This window comes from Schistocerca serialis, chromosome 7 (genome assembly GCF_023864345.2).
Source record: "Schistocerca serialis cubense isolate TAMUIC-IGC-003099 chromosome 7, iqSchSeri2.2, whole genome shotgun sequence".
Taxonomy (NCBI): Eukaryota; Metazoa; Arthropoda; class Insecta; order Orthoptera; family Acrididae; genus Schistocerca; species Schistocerca serialis.
Window position 1 is genome coordinate 82926244 of NC_064644.1, and position 16561 is coordinate 82942804.

Genomic DNA, 16561 nt, shown 5'->3' on the forward strand with positions numbered 1-16561 from the left:
GATTTCTTGAAAGCTTTTGACACTGTACCACACAAGCAACTTGTAGTGAAATTGCATGCTTATGGAATATCTTCTCAGTTACTTGACTGGATTTGTGATTTCCTGTCAGAGAGATCACTGTTTGTAGTAATTGACGGAAGGTCATGAAGCAAAACAGAAGTGATTTCTGGCATTCATCAAGGTAGTGTTATAGGCCCTCTGCTGTTCCTTGTCTGTATAAATGATTTTCGAGATAATCTGAGCAGCCGTCTTGGGTTGTTTGCAGATGATGCTGTTGTTTATCATCTTGTGGAGTTGTCAGAAGATCAAAACAAATTTCAAAACAATTTAGGAAAGATATCTGTATGTTGTGTAAATTGGCAATTGATGTTGAACAATGAAAAGTGTGAGGTCGTCCACATGATTGCTAAAAGGAATCCGTTGAACTTTGGCTACTTGGTAAATCGGCCAAATCTAAAGGCTGTAAATTCCATTAAATACCTAGGAATTACAATTATGAACAATTAAAATGGGAAAGAACACACACAGTGTTTTGGGGGAAGGCAAACCAAAGATTGCGTTTCATTGGCAGAACACTTAGAAAATGTAGCAGATCTGCTAAAGAGACTGCCTTCACCACGCTTGTCCATCCTCTTTTGGACTAATGTTGCATAGTTTAGGATTCTTGCCATATAAGATTAACAGGGTACATAGAGAAAGTTCAAAGAAGAGCAGCATGTTTGTATTATTTGAAATAGAAGAGAGTGTGTCAATGACATGATACAGGATTCGGGGTAGACATAATTAAAATGAAGGTGTTTCTCATTGTGATGGAATCTTCTCATTAAATCTCAATCGCAATCTTTCTCCTCCGAATCCAAAAATATTTTGTTGATGCTGACGTACATAGGAAGAAACAATCATCACAATAAATTAAGGGAATCAGAGCTCACACAGAAAGATGTCAGGCACTTAAGTGTGATTTGTGGACTATCCATGTATATGTAGATGTACATTATACCAGCAATTTCCTAACCATATATGTACTTTGACCATTGTCACTTTTTCATTTTGCCATTTCCTAATCTGTTATCCTCTGCATTGTCTGATTTACGTTTTTGTTGATGTTCATCTTACATGCTCCTTTCAAGAGACTGTCCATTCCATACAGCTGCTCTTCCAAGTCCTTTCTTCCCTGTGATGGAACTGCAGTGTCACCAGCAAGCATCAAAGTTTTTATTTATTCTTCCTGAATTTTAATTCATTCTCCATATTTTTCTTTCGTTTTCTTTAGTGCTTGCTCAATGTACAAACTGAATAACATCGTAAACTCTTTCTCACTCTCTTCTCAACCACTGTTTCCATTTCATGCTCTTTCACTCTTATAATCTCTGTTCGTTTTCTGTACAAGTTGTAAATAATATTTCACTCCTTGTGTTTTATCCCTGCTACTTTAAAATTTCAGAGCATAGTCCAGTCAGTATTGTCAGAAGCTTTCTCTAAATCTACAAATGCTGTAAATGTGTTTGCTTTTGTTCAACATTCCATCTAGGATAAGTCGTTGGGTCAGTATTGGCTCCCATGTTTACAGAACGTGAGATCATCTTCAACGAGTTTTTTTCTATTCTTCTGTAATTTGTATCAGTATTTTTCATCCATGTCTTATTGTACTGATGGTCTGATAATACATTTGTCAGCCCCTGCCTTCTGTGGAAGTAGAATTATTACAATTTTCGTGAAGTTTACATTTGATGTCCACCCCAAATCCTGTACCACGTCGTCGTCTTGCATACCAATGGAACCATTTTATCATAACCAATAAACTGTGGTTAGAGAGTGTACATCTACCCCTTGGAAATGTCTTAAAGGTTAAAATCTTGTCTTGAAATATGCTAAACTTCTGAAGGAATATTGTACGCCAGGGATTTTGTTTCCATCTATGTCTTTTAGTGCTTTAAAAATTCTTCTCACATTGTCTTCATTTACTTTCTCTTCCATTCCTATAATATTGTTTTTTGAGCTTTCCCTTTTTTGCTTGGTAATGGCTTTCCATTTGAGTTCTTTGTATTCACACAGCTGCTTCTCTTGTCTCCAAAGTTCTCTTTAATTTCTCAGTAGACAGCATCTATCTTCCCCCAAGCCACACATGCTTCTACAGTGTTGCATTTTTTCCTCTACCAATTCCTACTTGGCCATTTTGCACTGCGTCAGTCTCATTTTTTAGAAATCTATATCCATTTCACTTGCTTCATTTGCTGCATTTTTATATTGTCTCCTTTCTACAGTTAAATCCAGAGATTTCTGCTAGGCCTTGTTGTTTTACCCATGTGATCCTACCCTGCTTTCCATATTTCATCTCTCAAAGCTGCCTGTTCGTCTTATATGTACCCCTTTCCCCCTGTTTCAGTCCAGTTTTTCCAGTGTTCCCTCTGAAAACCTCAACAACCTGTGGTTCCTTACATTTAGTCCAGTGTTTCCCGTGTTCCCTCTGAAAACGTCAACAACGTGTGGTTCCTTACATTTATCCAGGTCTCATGTCCCTAGTATCCTATCTTTTTGTAATTTCTTCAGTTTTGATAACAGTTTATAACTAATATGTTAAGATCGCTTTGCCTGTGTAACTGTCTTAACAGTTTAAAATCTGATTTTGAAATCTTGTCTTTCCACTATGCAATCAATATGAAACCTGCAACTGTCCTCAGGTCTCTTCCATGTCTACAGATATCTTTCATGATTCTTAAACTAAGTGTTAGTGATGATTAAATTATGCTGTGTGCAAAATTCTACCAGGTAGTCTTTCATTTCTCTCCCCCAGTCCATGTTCCCCTAAGATTTTTTCTTCATTTCCTTTTCCTACTGTTAAATTCCAGGCACCAATCACAGTTAAATTTTAATCTCCCTTGCGTATCTGAATAATTTTCTTTATCTCATCGTACTTTTATTCAATCTCTTCATCATGTGTGAAGCTAGTATGTGTATAAACTTTTACTACTGTGGTGAGTGTCAGTTTGTGTCTATCTTGGCTACAATAAAGCATTCACTGTGCTGTTCATAGTAGCTTGCCCACATTCCTGTTTTATTATTATTTATTTGGCCTACTCCTGCATTACCCCTATTTGATTTTGTGTTGATAAACCTGATACTGGGCTGTGTAAAACTCCTGTTCCTCCTGCCACAACACGCAATTAATTCCTGCCATATCTAGCTTCAGTCTATCCATTTCTTTTTCCAGTTCTCTAACCTACTTACCCGATTGAGATCCAACACTCCACAATCTGATCTGTAAAGTGCCAGTTTTATCATACAATGCAGGCTTTCTTGGCTAGTAGTAGCATCCTTAGTATTTTTGTTTCATGGGCATTAGGCCATAGTCCCTTCCTAACGTTTCATCTTCCAGTGCTAGAAACATCATCAGAGGCTGTAATGACACTGGGAGCAGTTACAGTCTCAAACAAACTCAGCAAGTGGAGCTGTTCATAAGTATCCACACAACAGTCAGTTTGTCATGCCATCAGACTGCTGCCTTAAGTCATGGGGCCGTGTCGACACGTGTTACGGGACTTGTTGTAGTGGGGCATAGTTGCCACCTTTTTTTCTGTATTTGGCACTATGGCCAACAACTTATTTAATTTCAGTCCTTGTTTCTTTTCTGTTAAATTTGTTTTTGTATTTTTCAATTTCTATTGTCTCTCTGTACATCCTAGCACAGTAATCATTGGATCTTGATAAAACCATAAAATCAGAGAAATGAATGTCCCAGTGCATAATCTGCTACTGCCGATTTCTCCGTGTTGTCCAGATGACAGTTACTCATGGTTCCTTAAGGTCAGTTTAATGTTTATTGTTGTAGTTCCTGTGTACATTTGGCCTTGCGTGCAGGGGATTTTCTACACTCCTGTGACAATTTGTGAGTTTAGGTCCTTTGCAGTGTTCAAATATTCATGCACATTTCTTGTCAATACTGTGTCTTCTAAGTACTCTGCTGATGTAGTGTATGACTATCTTTGTGATTGGGAGGAAAAGTATCCCTTTATTTCATTATTCTTCACTAGAAGCTCCAACATGTAATGGCCTAGTTATCTACTTGTCACAGTAGCCATTTCTTCTGGAGGCAGTTCTGAAATGACTGAGCTTCCCTTCCAAGTGCTGTGGTTCATAGATTCTTTCAGCCCTTTCTACCAATGTTTTGATTAATCCTTTTCTTTGCTTGGGGTGGTGGTTGGAATGTCTGTGAAGGTATCTATCCCTGTGAGAGGGTTTTCCATAGTCTTTGTACACTAAAGTTCCAGCAGTTTTCTGAAGACGTACAGGGTGATTTTTTTTCCACCATTTACAAACTCTATACCTGCACTGGTGAAACACTGCACTTGACAATTCACATTATGTCAAGCTAAGTTGGCTATACTGCAATAGTGATGTTGCACCAGCAACCTCGCACAGATAGCAGATGACGCGGTTTTCTGTTCCATCTTGTAAAATTGACCAAGAACAGAATATATAAGAATTAGTTTTTGGCTTGTTACCACAATAACAGCAAATAAACTGTGTAGTAATGTATATATAATCATAAAGAAGCACACATTTTACGCATTGATGCTGACCGATATTTTGAAAACAATACGGTACACAGTTTACAAAATAAGTAATAACCGAAATTGTAACTTCTCAGTCTATGTCTTATGATGATGATGATGATGATGATGATGATGATGATGATGATGATGATGCAATAAATAACCATATTCGTAGCTTTCACTCACCATTTTACAGTGACAATGGCGCATTTCCATCAAGGTCTCCATCGTTACTGTAGTCGGAATCAGTACCAAAACCAGCTTTATGTTCGTCATCACAATCCACAACAAATGCACCTTTCCTAACAGGACTTTGCATTCATCTAGCACTTTCTAAGGGAAATCTGTACTTTTCAGCACCATTTTTAGTGACTTTTCCCACTGCTGAAAAGTTCACTTACTTTCAACGAAACTAGTAACTTTGTTGCGGTAGGATGTTCTTTCCTGCTGTAGTACACATAAATGTGCCTGCAAATTGCACCAGTCTTGAAAGAATCCAAGTCAGTGACAGGGTGAGGCTGCTGTTTCTTCTTTCCAAGAGTCACTAAAACTACATTATCTGATCCAGACAGCTCCAAATGATTGGGGCCCACGTTTTTATACTTCAATTTTTGCAATAACACTCCCTCTCTTACTGCTACTGTTCTTGCACTAATTCCAAAACCTTTTGATGTTCATTCCACAACTTTGACAGGAACTGATAGCAGTCCATTAGTACTTGGGTATTCTTTCTGCTTGTAAGGCTCACAAAGGTTCTTTGCCCCTCTCCAAGTATAAGAATTTTCTAAACCACTGTAACAAAGCACAGCACAATGCAAGCACATGATAGAAGTGATACACAATACACATTGTTTTTGTTCACAAGAAAAAAAGCGGGTCAGCTGGCATTGATTCACGCCCCACACCTTGTGCCTCGCACTTCTTATTCTTCGCATGTCAGCTGTTTCGCTGCCAACTTCAAACGCGTATGTCAAGTGCAAAGTTTCAGCAGCCTGAGTATAGGGATTGATGGATGAGAGGATACGGAACAAAAAGGGCTTAATGGACTTTTGTGTGGAAATGCATGGTTTCTGTCTTAGAGACCATTTAAAGATACATATATTGTTACAGAGACTGTGCCTCTCCTGCCATAGTAATTGATAATGTGTCCGATTCACTTCTCTTGATGATTCACCTTGTAGTGGATGTGATACGGCAGTGTACACAATGGTTTCATATTTGCATCGAGAGCTTGCCAACATGGTGTTTGCTTACGGAAAGGCAAATGGAAATGGGCGGCGAGCAGTGAGACCGTATCAGGAGACCTATCCCCAATGACAATAACCACTACATTAAATGTTTGCAACAGTGTTTTGTCATTTGTCTGACAGAGTCATTTAAGGAAGCAGGAAATCATGAAGGACATATCTGAAATGTTCAGACGCCAGATTTGGAGGAAAATGTGGTTAACACTGTGGAAGGTGATTGCAGTGTCAGTACCAGGCAGTTTGCCTGTCAGTACAGGGTAGCCAGATGACAATGTGGAACAATCTTCATGACAATTGTTGCTACCCTTATCACTTAAAGCATGTGCAGGGCTTACTAGCTACAGACTTTCAATATCAGGAGTAGTTTCGTCACTGGTTCCTTCACAAGGCAATCATGATTCTAGGATTTGTGTCATCCATTCTATTCAAAGACAAGGTCACCTTTATGTGGATATCTTCAACTTTCATAATGGTCATCTGTGGGATGGTATGCAGAACCCCCATGATATGGTGACAGTGAATCACCAGTATCGGTGCAGCCAAAATGTGTAGTCTGGGATAATTAACAACAATATTTTGGGATCAGTCTTCCTTCCATGTTGCCTAACAGGCCGGAACTATTGGCATTCCTTGCAGGTGACTTTGCCTCCCCAGCTGGAAGAAGGGGAAGGATTATGTGGCTGCTGCATGATGCTCCAGCCCACGTCGCTGTTAACATTCAGACGCATCTCAATTGTGTCTTCTCTGCTCGATGGATAGGACAAGAGGTCCAGTTGCATAGCCTGCTTGTTCATCTGATCTCAACCCTTGAGATTTCTGGTTATGTGGTCATCTAAAATGTATTGTGTATGCAGAACCCATTCCAGATGTGGATGCACTGTAGCAGTGTATTCGTGCTGCTGTTGACGCTGTTCGTACGCAGCCTGGTTAATGCAAATATGTGTGAAAGAACATGCTATGGGGCATACGATCACGCATTGAGGCACATGGAAAACATTTTCAAGACATACTGTAACTGTGGTTGCATGGTACAGCATGTATTTGACCAAAGTATCTGTAACAATGTATGATTGAATAAATGGTCTCTAGCATGAAAAACCATGCATTTCTGGACGTAAATTCATTATACCTTTTTTTTCCGTATTCTCTCATCGATCAATCCCTAGACTTTTTACACGGTGGAAAAAATCAACCTGTTTACATTCAAAAATGAAACTGGAACTCCTCTTTCCATAGTGAACTATATATTGGTATTAATATAATTCAGAAAATTTAGAAGTTCTGAGAGTTCATTTTCTCCACGAGGCCATATAATGAAATTATCATCCCTGTACTGAAACTGACATAAAGGTTTCTTATTGCCATCTGAGGACAGACTCTGTGCTCAGTGTGTTCCCCACAGCCACACCATAGGTTTGCTCATAGAACTTGTTGCCCCATTGAAAGTAAGTTGATCTGATGGTGGTGGTGGTGGTGGTGGTGGTTAGTGTTTAATGTCCCGTCGACAACGAGGTCATTAGAGACGGAGCGCAAGCTCGGGTTAGGGAAGGATTGGGAAGGAAATCGGCCGTGCCCTTTCAAAGGAACCATCCCTGCATTTGCCTGAAACGATTTAGGGAAATCACGGAAAACCTAAATCAGGATGGCCGGAGACGGTATTGAACCGTCGTCCTCCCGAATGCGAGTCCAGTGTGCTAACCACTGCGCCACCTCGCTTGGTAGTTGATCTGAGACAATCTTTAAATAGATCTGACATGTCTTTTTCCAAAAATACTTTCCAACTTTTGTAACGTTATCCCATTAAGAGGGACTAAAACTTCCCATTATATCACTTGAACTGAACCTGAAGAATTTTAATTTTTTGATAAAATGATTAGATTCTCTAATGTAAGTGTAAGTTTTTCCTTTAAATGGCCGTAGGTGAGTGGCGAAGTGTTTGGCGACAGTCCCGTAAATCCATCAGTAGAGCTAACAGTAGGTGTTAATGGAATGTGAGGTTTGTAAATTAGTGCCAAATCATGCAATTTTAGTGATAATGCTTCTGATTTGGTGAAATTTACTGTGGCAATCTTCCTCCCTCATTATCACTGTAGCACTACCCTTATCTGCTGGAAGTATTAGAATGTCTTCATCAGTATGTAAATGTTGGCGAGCTTTCATCTTGCCTATTACTAAGTTATTGCTAGAGGGCTGGCTCCTGATGATGTCTCCAGCATTGAGAGATGAAACGGTAGGCAGAGGAATAGCCTTGGAGCATGACCTAACACTCATAAAAACAAAAAGCCCCAAGAATGCCAGTCTTGTTTCTCTGACATCCTCCTAAGCAGTGCCCACCTGAAGATCCAAATGGAGGACTATTTTACCTCCTGAATAACGGGAGAGTGTGCCATCACCATTTAACCACACAGTAGTGCCGCATGCCCTACAGGGGACAAACAAATAGCTGTAGTTTCCTGTTGCTTTCAGCCATTCACAGTATCAGCATAACAAGGTCATGTCAACGGAGCAAATAATTTTTAGGTGGTGCTATTGTCTTCACTTTGAACTTTTCTTCTTGAAGGTAACTAATGGACAGCCATTCTGTCTCCTTTTAATTTACAGTTTTCTCAACTGAACTTACTATGAATCAAGAGTAAAATTCAAGAATATTATGAAAAAAAGAGACTGCTACTAGCCTTGAAGATGATATTGTTGTCATTCCAACCTTGGACTTCCAAAAGTAAAATTTTTGCAAGGTAAATGTGAATGAAAAGGAGAAAGAATGGCTGGCCAGTAGTTACCTACATTCAAGAAGTAATGATAATAGACACACTTAAAAATTATTTACTTTGTTTGGGTGATTAGCAGCATTGAAAGTATGTTGTAGGCCCCATGTGTTGTGGCACTGGTGGGTACTTACGCTCAAGTCCCATAGCTTCTACTTGTCTTCAGCAGCAAAATGCTGGTTCTTTATAAATCTTCCTTTTCCCAGTTACAATTACTTGTGTTATGATGTAGAGTTTCGTAATCCGACAGGAGTAAGACTATGTAACTATAGTAATTTCACTAGTTAGCATGATACGGAACATAGCTGATGTTCACTCTGACTCCCACACTTTACAAAGGGTGGTCAGACACAGTCTGGAAAGCTTGTAAGGGTGTTTCAGGGTAGGTTGTGCTGACAAATAATTGTTAAGAAAGAATTCGATATATTGCACTGTTTCTGAGTTAATTAGCATTGAACTTAGACAATGAGTCCATTGCGTGCACAGATTCAGGCACCATTGCATACACAAACTCAAGCAGTGTCACCAAACGTGTTCTTCGATCAGTTTCCGAAAACCAAAGAGAGCAGTGCAAAAATTGGACATGGAATGGTAGTAAGGATTGAACCAGAAGCCCAGACACTTGAGCCAGAAGCTGTACAGTCTCATGTGTTATCATCTATGCTGTGAGAACTACTGACACACAGTGTATTTGGTGGGCTGCTTGAATTTACATGTGCAACAGCCTGATTGGTTAACTTCAGTGTTAATTAACTCTGAAATGATGCACTGTATCAAATTTTCTTAACTATTCTCACCAAAACTTACCCTGCAACACCCTTACAAGCATTTCAGACTGTTTCTGATGACAACCCTTTATAATAGCTTGTAAAAGGATAATGGGAATTGACACTTGTCATACTTAGCTAGTAAATAGATCCATTTAGTAGACAGATCTTTTATGTTGACATAAGTCACTTCAGTAGTACCAGTAAAGTTTTTCCTTAATGAGTTAACACATATTTCACGTTAACTCTGTTAGTGTCATCACATTATTCATAACTGTTACTTTTTGGTATCTGTGGTATATATTTTTTTCAAAATAAAATCTGAACATCAGTTGTAAAATGCAGATATTCATTTCACTTAATTAGTTTTGACAGAATACTCCATCTTCAGAAGTCTACAAAATTTAGGCAAAAATAAATCCCTAGAACATGGGCATACATGTAGGTAAAGTACAGTACCATATTACAGAAACTCATGTAATATTGGTTCAGCAGATGTCATTTCCTAAGTTCAGTGAATCGTAATGCCATGACATATTGCAGAGTGTAGGTAGTGTATGGGATTATTACATCCTCAATAGACATCACAACAAACTTCACTAATAGCTCGACAAGCTTGAACTGACATAAGGCATCAAGTTCATCACATTTCATTGTTTCTGTGCCAGTGTAAATAACAAATTTTTCCTCTTTGGATGACTGCAAGAGAATTATCAAAATGATCAGCACCGCTCATGATGCAATCTTCTGTGTATATATAGCAATTGCCATAAACCACTTGTCATGTGAATCACAGCTTCTCTTGGAGCTATGCAGATATTTAAAAGAGATATTCCTTTCTTGGATTTTGTGTCAGCCTTTAGTAGAGTGACGGGAGAGTTACTGATTTTCCTTACACAGGACAGGTCAGATTGGACACTAAACACGATATTTGTCATAATTTCTTGATATCTTCTTTGTTTTACAGGCAAAAGAGAAAAAAGAGAAAGGTGTTGGTTTAATGCGTCGTCTGACTAGCATGAAAAAGTCAAAATCACCGCCACCAACTACATATTCAATGGATAACCCTGTGTTTGAAGATGGTACAGTAGCAGCAAGTCCGTCACATCCGGTTCACGTCAGGTAAGGACATTAGTCTAGTGGCTTGCTGAAATTATGAACTAGTTTTTTCTGCTAGGGTTTTCTGTAAGGCTAGATTTAATTTCATTAAACAAATTTCAAAATTTTATCAAATATGTGTTCGATACCAAAGGATGCTGCCGCTGCTGCCGCCCACTTACTGTATGCAAGGACATCATGTACTCTAGTGGACAGGCTTTGTGCATTTCTTTTTTCCTCACAACATTTGGATTTCCATGTCAAAATAAATACAGATGAATGGAATCTGATGATTATTTATAAATTTAATGATGTAAAATGTACACAATACTCCATATTCACATACAGCATAAAAACAAGGCAGAACTTTACAAACTCCCCCACCCGTCTGGCTGTATTGGTTAGATTAGATTAGAGATTAGATTAGTACTTGTTCCATAGATCATGAATACGACACTTCGTAATGATGTAGAATGTGTCAGGTTAATAAAAGGTGATATACAAGATATTACATTAGATAAAATATTACATGACACTCTTTTTTGTGGAGGTTGGGAAATTACCCACTTACTATATCCAAAAATTCATCTAATGAGTAGAAGGAGTTGCCATTAAGAAATTCTTTTAATTTCCTTTTAAATGCTATATGGCTATCTGTTAAACTTTTGATGCTGTTAGGTAAGTGACGAAAGACTTTTGTGGCAGTATAATTTACCCCCTTCTGAGCCAAAGTTAGATTTAACCTTATTTATGCCCATTTATGAGCAGTATGGTAAGTTTGTTATTTTGTGCATAGTAGTGCTGCAGTGGTAACAAATTCCCATCAGGTATCCAGATTTAGCTTTTCTTTGACTTCCATTAGTCACTTAACCCAAATACACTCCCCCCCCCCCCCCCTCTCTCTCTCTCTCTCTCTCCCTCCCTCCCTCCCTCCCTCCCTCCCTCACTCCCTCCCTCCCTCACTCTCGTGGCTGTTTGTGTGGTGTGCGGGCTGTGTGTTTCCTTGTTCACCTCATTAACAAAATCTTCTCATTTACTTTAAAATATCCAGTGCCCTGAAATTAATAATCTAGATCAGGGCCACTCACCAAGGCTGATTGTCTAGCATGTAGTCTTCTTTAAGTAAACAGAACAATGAGTGAGAGAGCGACAGTAAGAGCCACAGGACATCTTGCCTGCTGGCCTCAGTTGTCAGATGGCAAAACTTTAACAAAAACTGTTTTTAGCGCTACCAGGTGGTTATAATTAAACTGATGATGTTTTGAGTGCTGTAGTGCGGGCTTATACATCACAGGATGCTGAATCATCATAGGTATGTTCATTAATTGGTGTGCTCACAAGATATGCTGGAAAAAATTAGTGTTCCACTTTCTGCAACAAGGTGAAAATATGGCCCTGTAAGCAGTTAATGTGGTGTTGTTTTAGGAAGAGGTGAAGAACGATCAAACACGTGACAGTAATAGTTCTGGTGTGCCTATTAGGATTTGGTCACAAGTTACTACATGTGTTTAATATGGTCTCCCGACTCAGGAATGTCGACAGTTGCTCACAAGCATATCCATTGTAATCAGAGTGATATGTCGTCGGTGCTTTCTTTCAGATCAGGAAGAGTCCGTTTACAGTCCTGATACACAGTCTTTCAGATATCCAAACAACCAGAAGTCATGGATTTAGGTCAGAGGATGTGGAAGGCCCACATCTTGAAATTGCTTAGAGATGATGCAGTCATTGCCACAGATTTCTTGAAGTAAATTTTCCACCTGGCAAGAGAGATGTAAAGTCACCCCATCTTGCATAAAAATAGTAGTGTGGCCACAGTTGCATTCTTGCAAAACTAGAATCACCTGTTGCAGAACTAAGTACTCATAATATGCAAATGTCGCTGTCACCTAACAGACCCGCAAGGTGTCATCTCCTCAAACAAAAACCTACCGGGGATGAAGGAGCTTGTGAAACCACACCACAATCACAGAAGATGAGTGCAGCAGATGTTCCTGCACAACATGTGTCTTGGGCTTCATTTGGTGCACGTTCTTAATCTTGCAGGGATACCAGTGTAAAATGCACTGCAAAATCTTTTGAACTGTTGACCAGGAAGAGATAATTCGCATGTCACAGCATGAGCACTGGTTGCAGAATTTAAGGCATGTGCTGCATGGTTGGCTATAGCTACATATACTTAATCAGCAACTGCCATGGAAATGGGTCACCTCCGTCTCCCTTCTTAGTCCATTTATTGGTATTGGGCCTCTTTGCAGCTTTATCTGTCAGCAATATTCCTGGGATGCAGCACTACTATTGCTGCAACTTTGATACAACTACTTTTACCAGTAGTGCACGGTATTTGTTCTCAGTAGGCCTACTCATTGTGTATGGCACAGAGAACTTCAACCTTTTTAAGCCTTTACACCAACAGTCACTTCACAAAAGAAATCAATGTATGTCACCAAGTAACAAACAGCATACTCATGTCAAAACAGGAAACATTTCACATTCTGACTGCCTACAGTGCCATATTTTCACCTGGTGGCAGAAAGTGGAACTTCTTTTCCTTCAGCATACTCAATGTGCACACTAATTAATGAACATACCTGCAATGTTTCAGCATCCTGCAATGTATATACCCTGGACTGCAGCACTCAAAACATCATTAGTTTAATTATAATCATCCGGTACATGGGAGACAGTATCTTTTTACCAATTTTGATAGATATGCAAATTGTCATGTGCCATGTGATTTATGGCATAATGCCACAGCAAACTGAATTACTCAGTAGGACTTAGCACTTTATGACAAGTGTGAGGCAGTAATCCATGGCCTGAAAGCCAGTCTGTAGTATTCACCACTTAATTTTAAAAAAATTTTTTTTTTTTTTCAATGTAATGACAAAAGCATTAAATAGATCCATCTTCACTTAAGCAGCAATTGCAATGGTAGTTTTTAGCTTCAATAACAGATATGTTGTGGAGAAGTAGTTCCATTTGCAGCAAGGAGATAATCTAGGAAGAGAATCTGCAGAGAGAATCAGCTGGAAACTTTCTTGTAAGATATTTAATGATGTGAAACCATTTTCTACAGACTACTTGATTAAAGAGTGTCTTTTAATAACACCAGGAGAATAGTGTCTACAACTAGTGCCCAACATTGAGAGTCCAATGCAAGAAAAAACAAAGATATTGAGAAGGAAATAATAGAAAATGATTTTGTACTGATTCCGTGTGTCTTCATTTTGTTTTGGTTTCTCATTGTTCTGTAGGTGTTAACTGACTGCTATATATTATGATCAGTGATTAACTTACTCATGTATGATTGCAAATCGGGAAGTCTTTGCACCCCCCCCCCCCCCCCCTCCCTTTTATTTCCAAATTACAGTTGTAAATGCAGAGTCAACATATCTGTTTGGCCCGGGCCGTATCTGGCAGTAGCACAGCGGCATAGTGCTGCTGTCAATTGTTGAAGAGGGTGAGTGTGCTTGACATGTTGACAGTGTAGGAGCAGTGAAGTATTGATTCATTTCCTCTCGCACAAAGAACGAGTGCCCTTTGAAATCCACAAGGAAATGCACTTCCTGTGTGAACAACAGTGTTTTGCTGTGAGAAGTGTGAGATGGTGGTGTTGCAAGGTCGAAAAAGGCTGTGAAGACTTGCATTACAATAAGCGTTTGGGGACACCATGTTTGTCACAGGATGACGTCATATCCAATATGAATGAATGAATGCAATGGTGAAATTGGATTGGCATGTACACCTCGAGACATTTCTCAGGCGCTTGGCATTTTTTTATCTGGGAGTGTTTAAGACCTTGTTCATGGGTCCTTAGGGTGCTGGAAGGTTTCATGTCAGAGGATGCCTAAGCAGTTGAATGATACGATAAATGGCAAGAGAATGAGTGCTTCACTGAGTCACCTGTGAGGAGGGTGACAGTTTTCTGGACTTTTGTTACTGACAATGAAGTGTGGATACTGCATTTCATGCTGGAATTGAAGGGGGAGCATGGTGTGGAAACATCCAGATTCACTTGAGACAAAAAAAATTCTGTTCAGTGCCATATGTTGGGAAAGTGATGTTAATGGTCTTCTGGGGTGGTTGTGGACCTCTCCTGCCAACCTGAGCAGGGAATATCAGCACCCAGGGCAGGAAAGGGGAGGAAGAGTGGTTCATTTGTCACTAGGTGCAGCCATCAGTGCTGATGATTACTGTTTCACACTGTCATGTCTACAGGCTGTCATCAACAAGAACTGCTGAAGGATCCTCGATGTGGGCAATGTGATTACCCCCGTGGCAGCGCAAGGCCAGTTGCGATGACCAGAACTGCCGACAAGCTCCGGTCGTTTCACTGGGAGAGTCTGGGCTACCCAGCGTACAGTCCAGACTATGCCCCCTATTTATTTATGCATTCTCAATCCACTGAAGAAGTTACTAGCAGGACAGCGATTCACGTGCAACTATGAAGCCAAGGCAACATCTGATGGTTCCACAGTCAGCTGGACGAATTTTATCATAGGGTTGTCTCAGATTTAGTGCTGTGGTGGAACAAATGTCTGAAATGGTGTGAGGACTACAAGGAAAAATAGTCGGGCACATAGAATTGTACATATAATAATAAGTACCTGTAGTTGTATGTACCTTATTTTGGTTAGTAAAAAATAGGGGCAAAGACTTTGATTTGTCCTCGTAGTTTATAGTTACTTTTAGTCTGTGGCGTTTATTTGCTTGCAGGTCTTTCCCTTACATTATGAAGTGTATGTTATTAAGTTCACTGCAAGATTTTTTTAATGGTTAACAGTTACATGTGTTTGATCAATATTTCTGAGATTTTTCTTCAGGTTCCTCTATTTCGAATCAGTCTTCAGAACATTTGCTTGTTTATGACTAAGAAAAACGACAACTGCTATATTTTATTTGCGAGACTATTACTTCTGATAGATTGAGCTTGGGGCCACTGTGCACCACATGACGCATTCTACGATGCACCTGTTACGCTATGGTACTACTTTTTTCAGTGGACACTCTCACTCCTAGGGCCTGTGCTCCATGGAGCAAGAGCCAGTCTCATTGCTGCGTAGAACACTAGCATGAACAGTCTTGATTTAGACTAAGTTATCATGGTTAAAGTACAGGTAGCTAAAGTTTATCTGTTACTTGTGCAGAAACATAGGTTTTCTGATCACATTGTAATTTTGTCAGAGACAGCATAGGTTTTGGAAGAATGGTGTCATGGAAAGAGGTTACAAGATGAACATCAACAAAAGTAAGACAAGGGTAATAGGATGCAGTCAAATTAATCAGACAGTACTTATATAATTAGATTAGGAAATGAGACATCAAAAACAGTATCCAAATTTTGGTATTCAGACACCAAAATAATAGATGATAGCAGTGACAATATTTCACAAATGAATAAAGATATTCAGGAAGTAAAAACAGTAAATTAAATATAAAATTGAGGTAGCTGTCAGAGCTCTAATACTGCCAGTAGTTCCAGAGCTACATGAAACCAACAAAAATGCTCCATTACTGTACTTAGAAATTAATTAATGCCGTTAACAAAATTGATAAAACTCTCAGGAAGATGCCAACAGATGCTGATGAGAAGTGAATCAGGGTAGTGTCAGTTGGAGGGTGCTAATGGGAGATAAAGGGTGTAAACTCTGAGATGTGCATGTGGAGAGGAGACAACTGTACGAGACACATTTGCGAGACAGCTGTGACAGTTTGGGTTGCAAGTTAGCCACATTGATAAAGTATTTGTCATGAGAAGTGCTAAATTCAGGACTCTGGAGGGGCTTTATGTTTGGCACATAATAAGCAGCACCGAGTACTTTAACTTTTGATGGAACTTTGCATCCACAGTGATGCTAGGCTTCCGATGCTAAAAGTTGTTGGGACTTAACGATAGTTAGTCGTTGATTCTGTGTCTTCGGAGGGACATGTATAATTTAGCATTAGTAAGTCCGGTTTGCCGTACTGGTTCTATGATTCACGACACTCTGCACATTTGTCTGAGGATAATAAACCATTTACGGAACTTTAGTTCTCACATGTGTTGATTAATTTTAAATCAGCGCTACATTGTAATTGTTAAGGAATATGTATAGGCGATTTTAGTGATAAATGTTCACAGGAACAAA

The 16561-nt window shown here is 39.3% G+C and overlaps 1 protein-coding gene across 1 annotated transcript in view; it reads left to right on the plus strand.

Annotated features, from left to right (window-relative positions):
- The window catches only part of LOC126412898 (E3 ubiquitin-protein ligase SH3RF1), a 236679-nt gene that overhangs the window by 143031 nt on the left and 77087 nt on the right, over positions 1 to 16561 (plus strand). The window contains exon 12 of the mRNA XM_050082789.1: positions 10300 to 10454. Within this exon, the coding sequence (XP_049938746.1) occupies positions 10300 to 10454 (155 nt within the window). The remainder of the gene's footprint in view (positions 1 to 10299; positions 10455 to 16561) is intronic.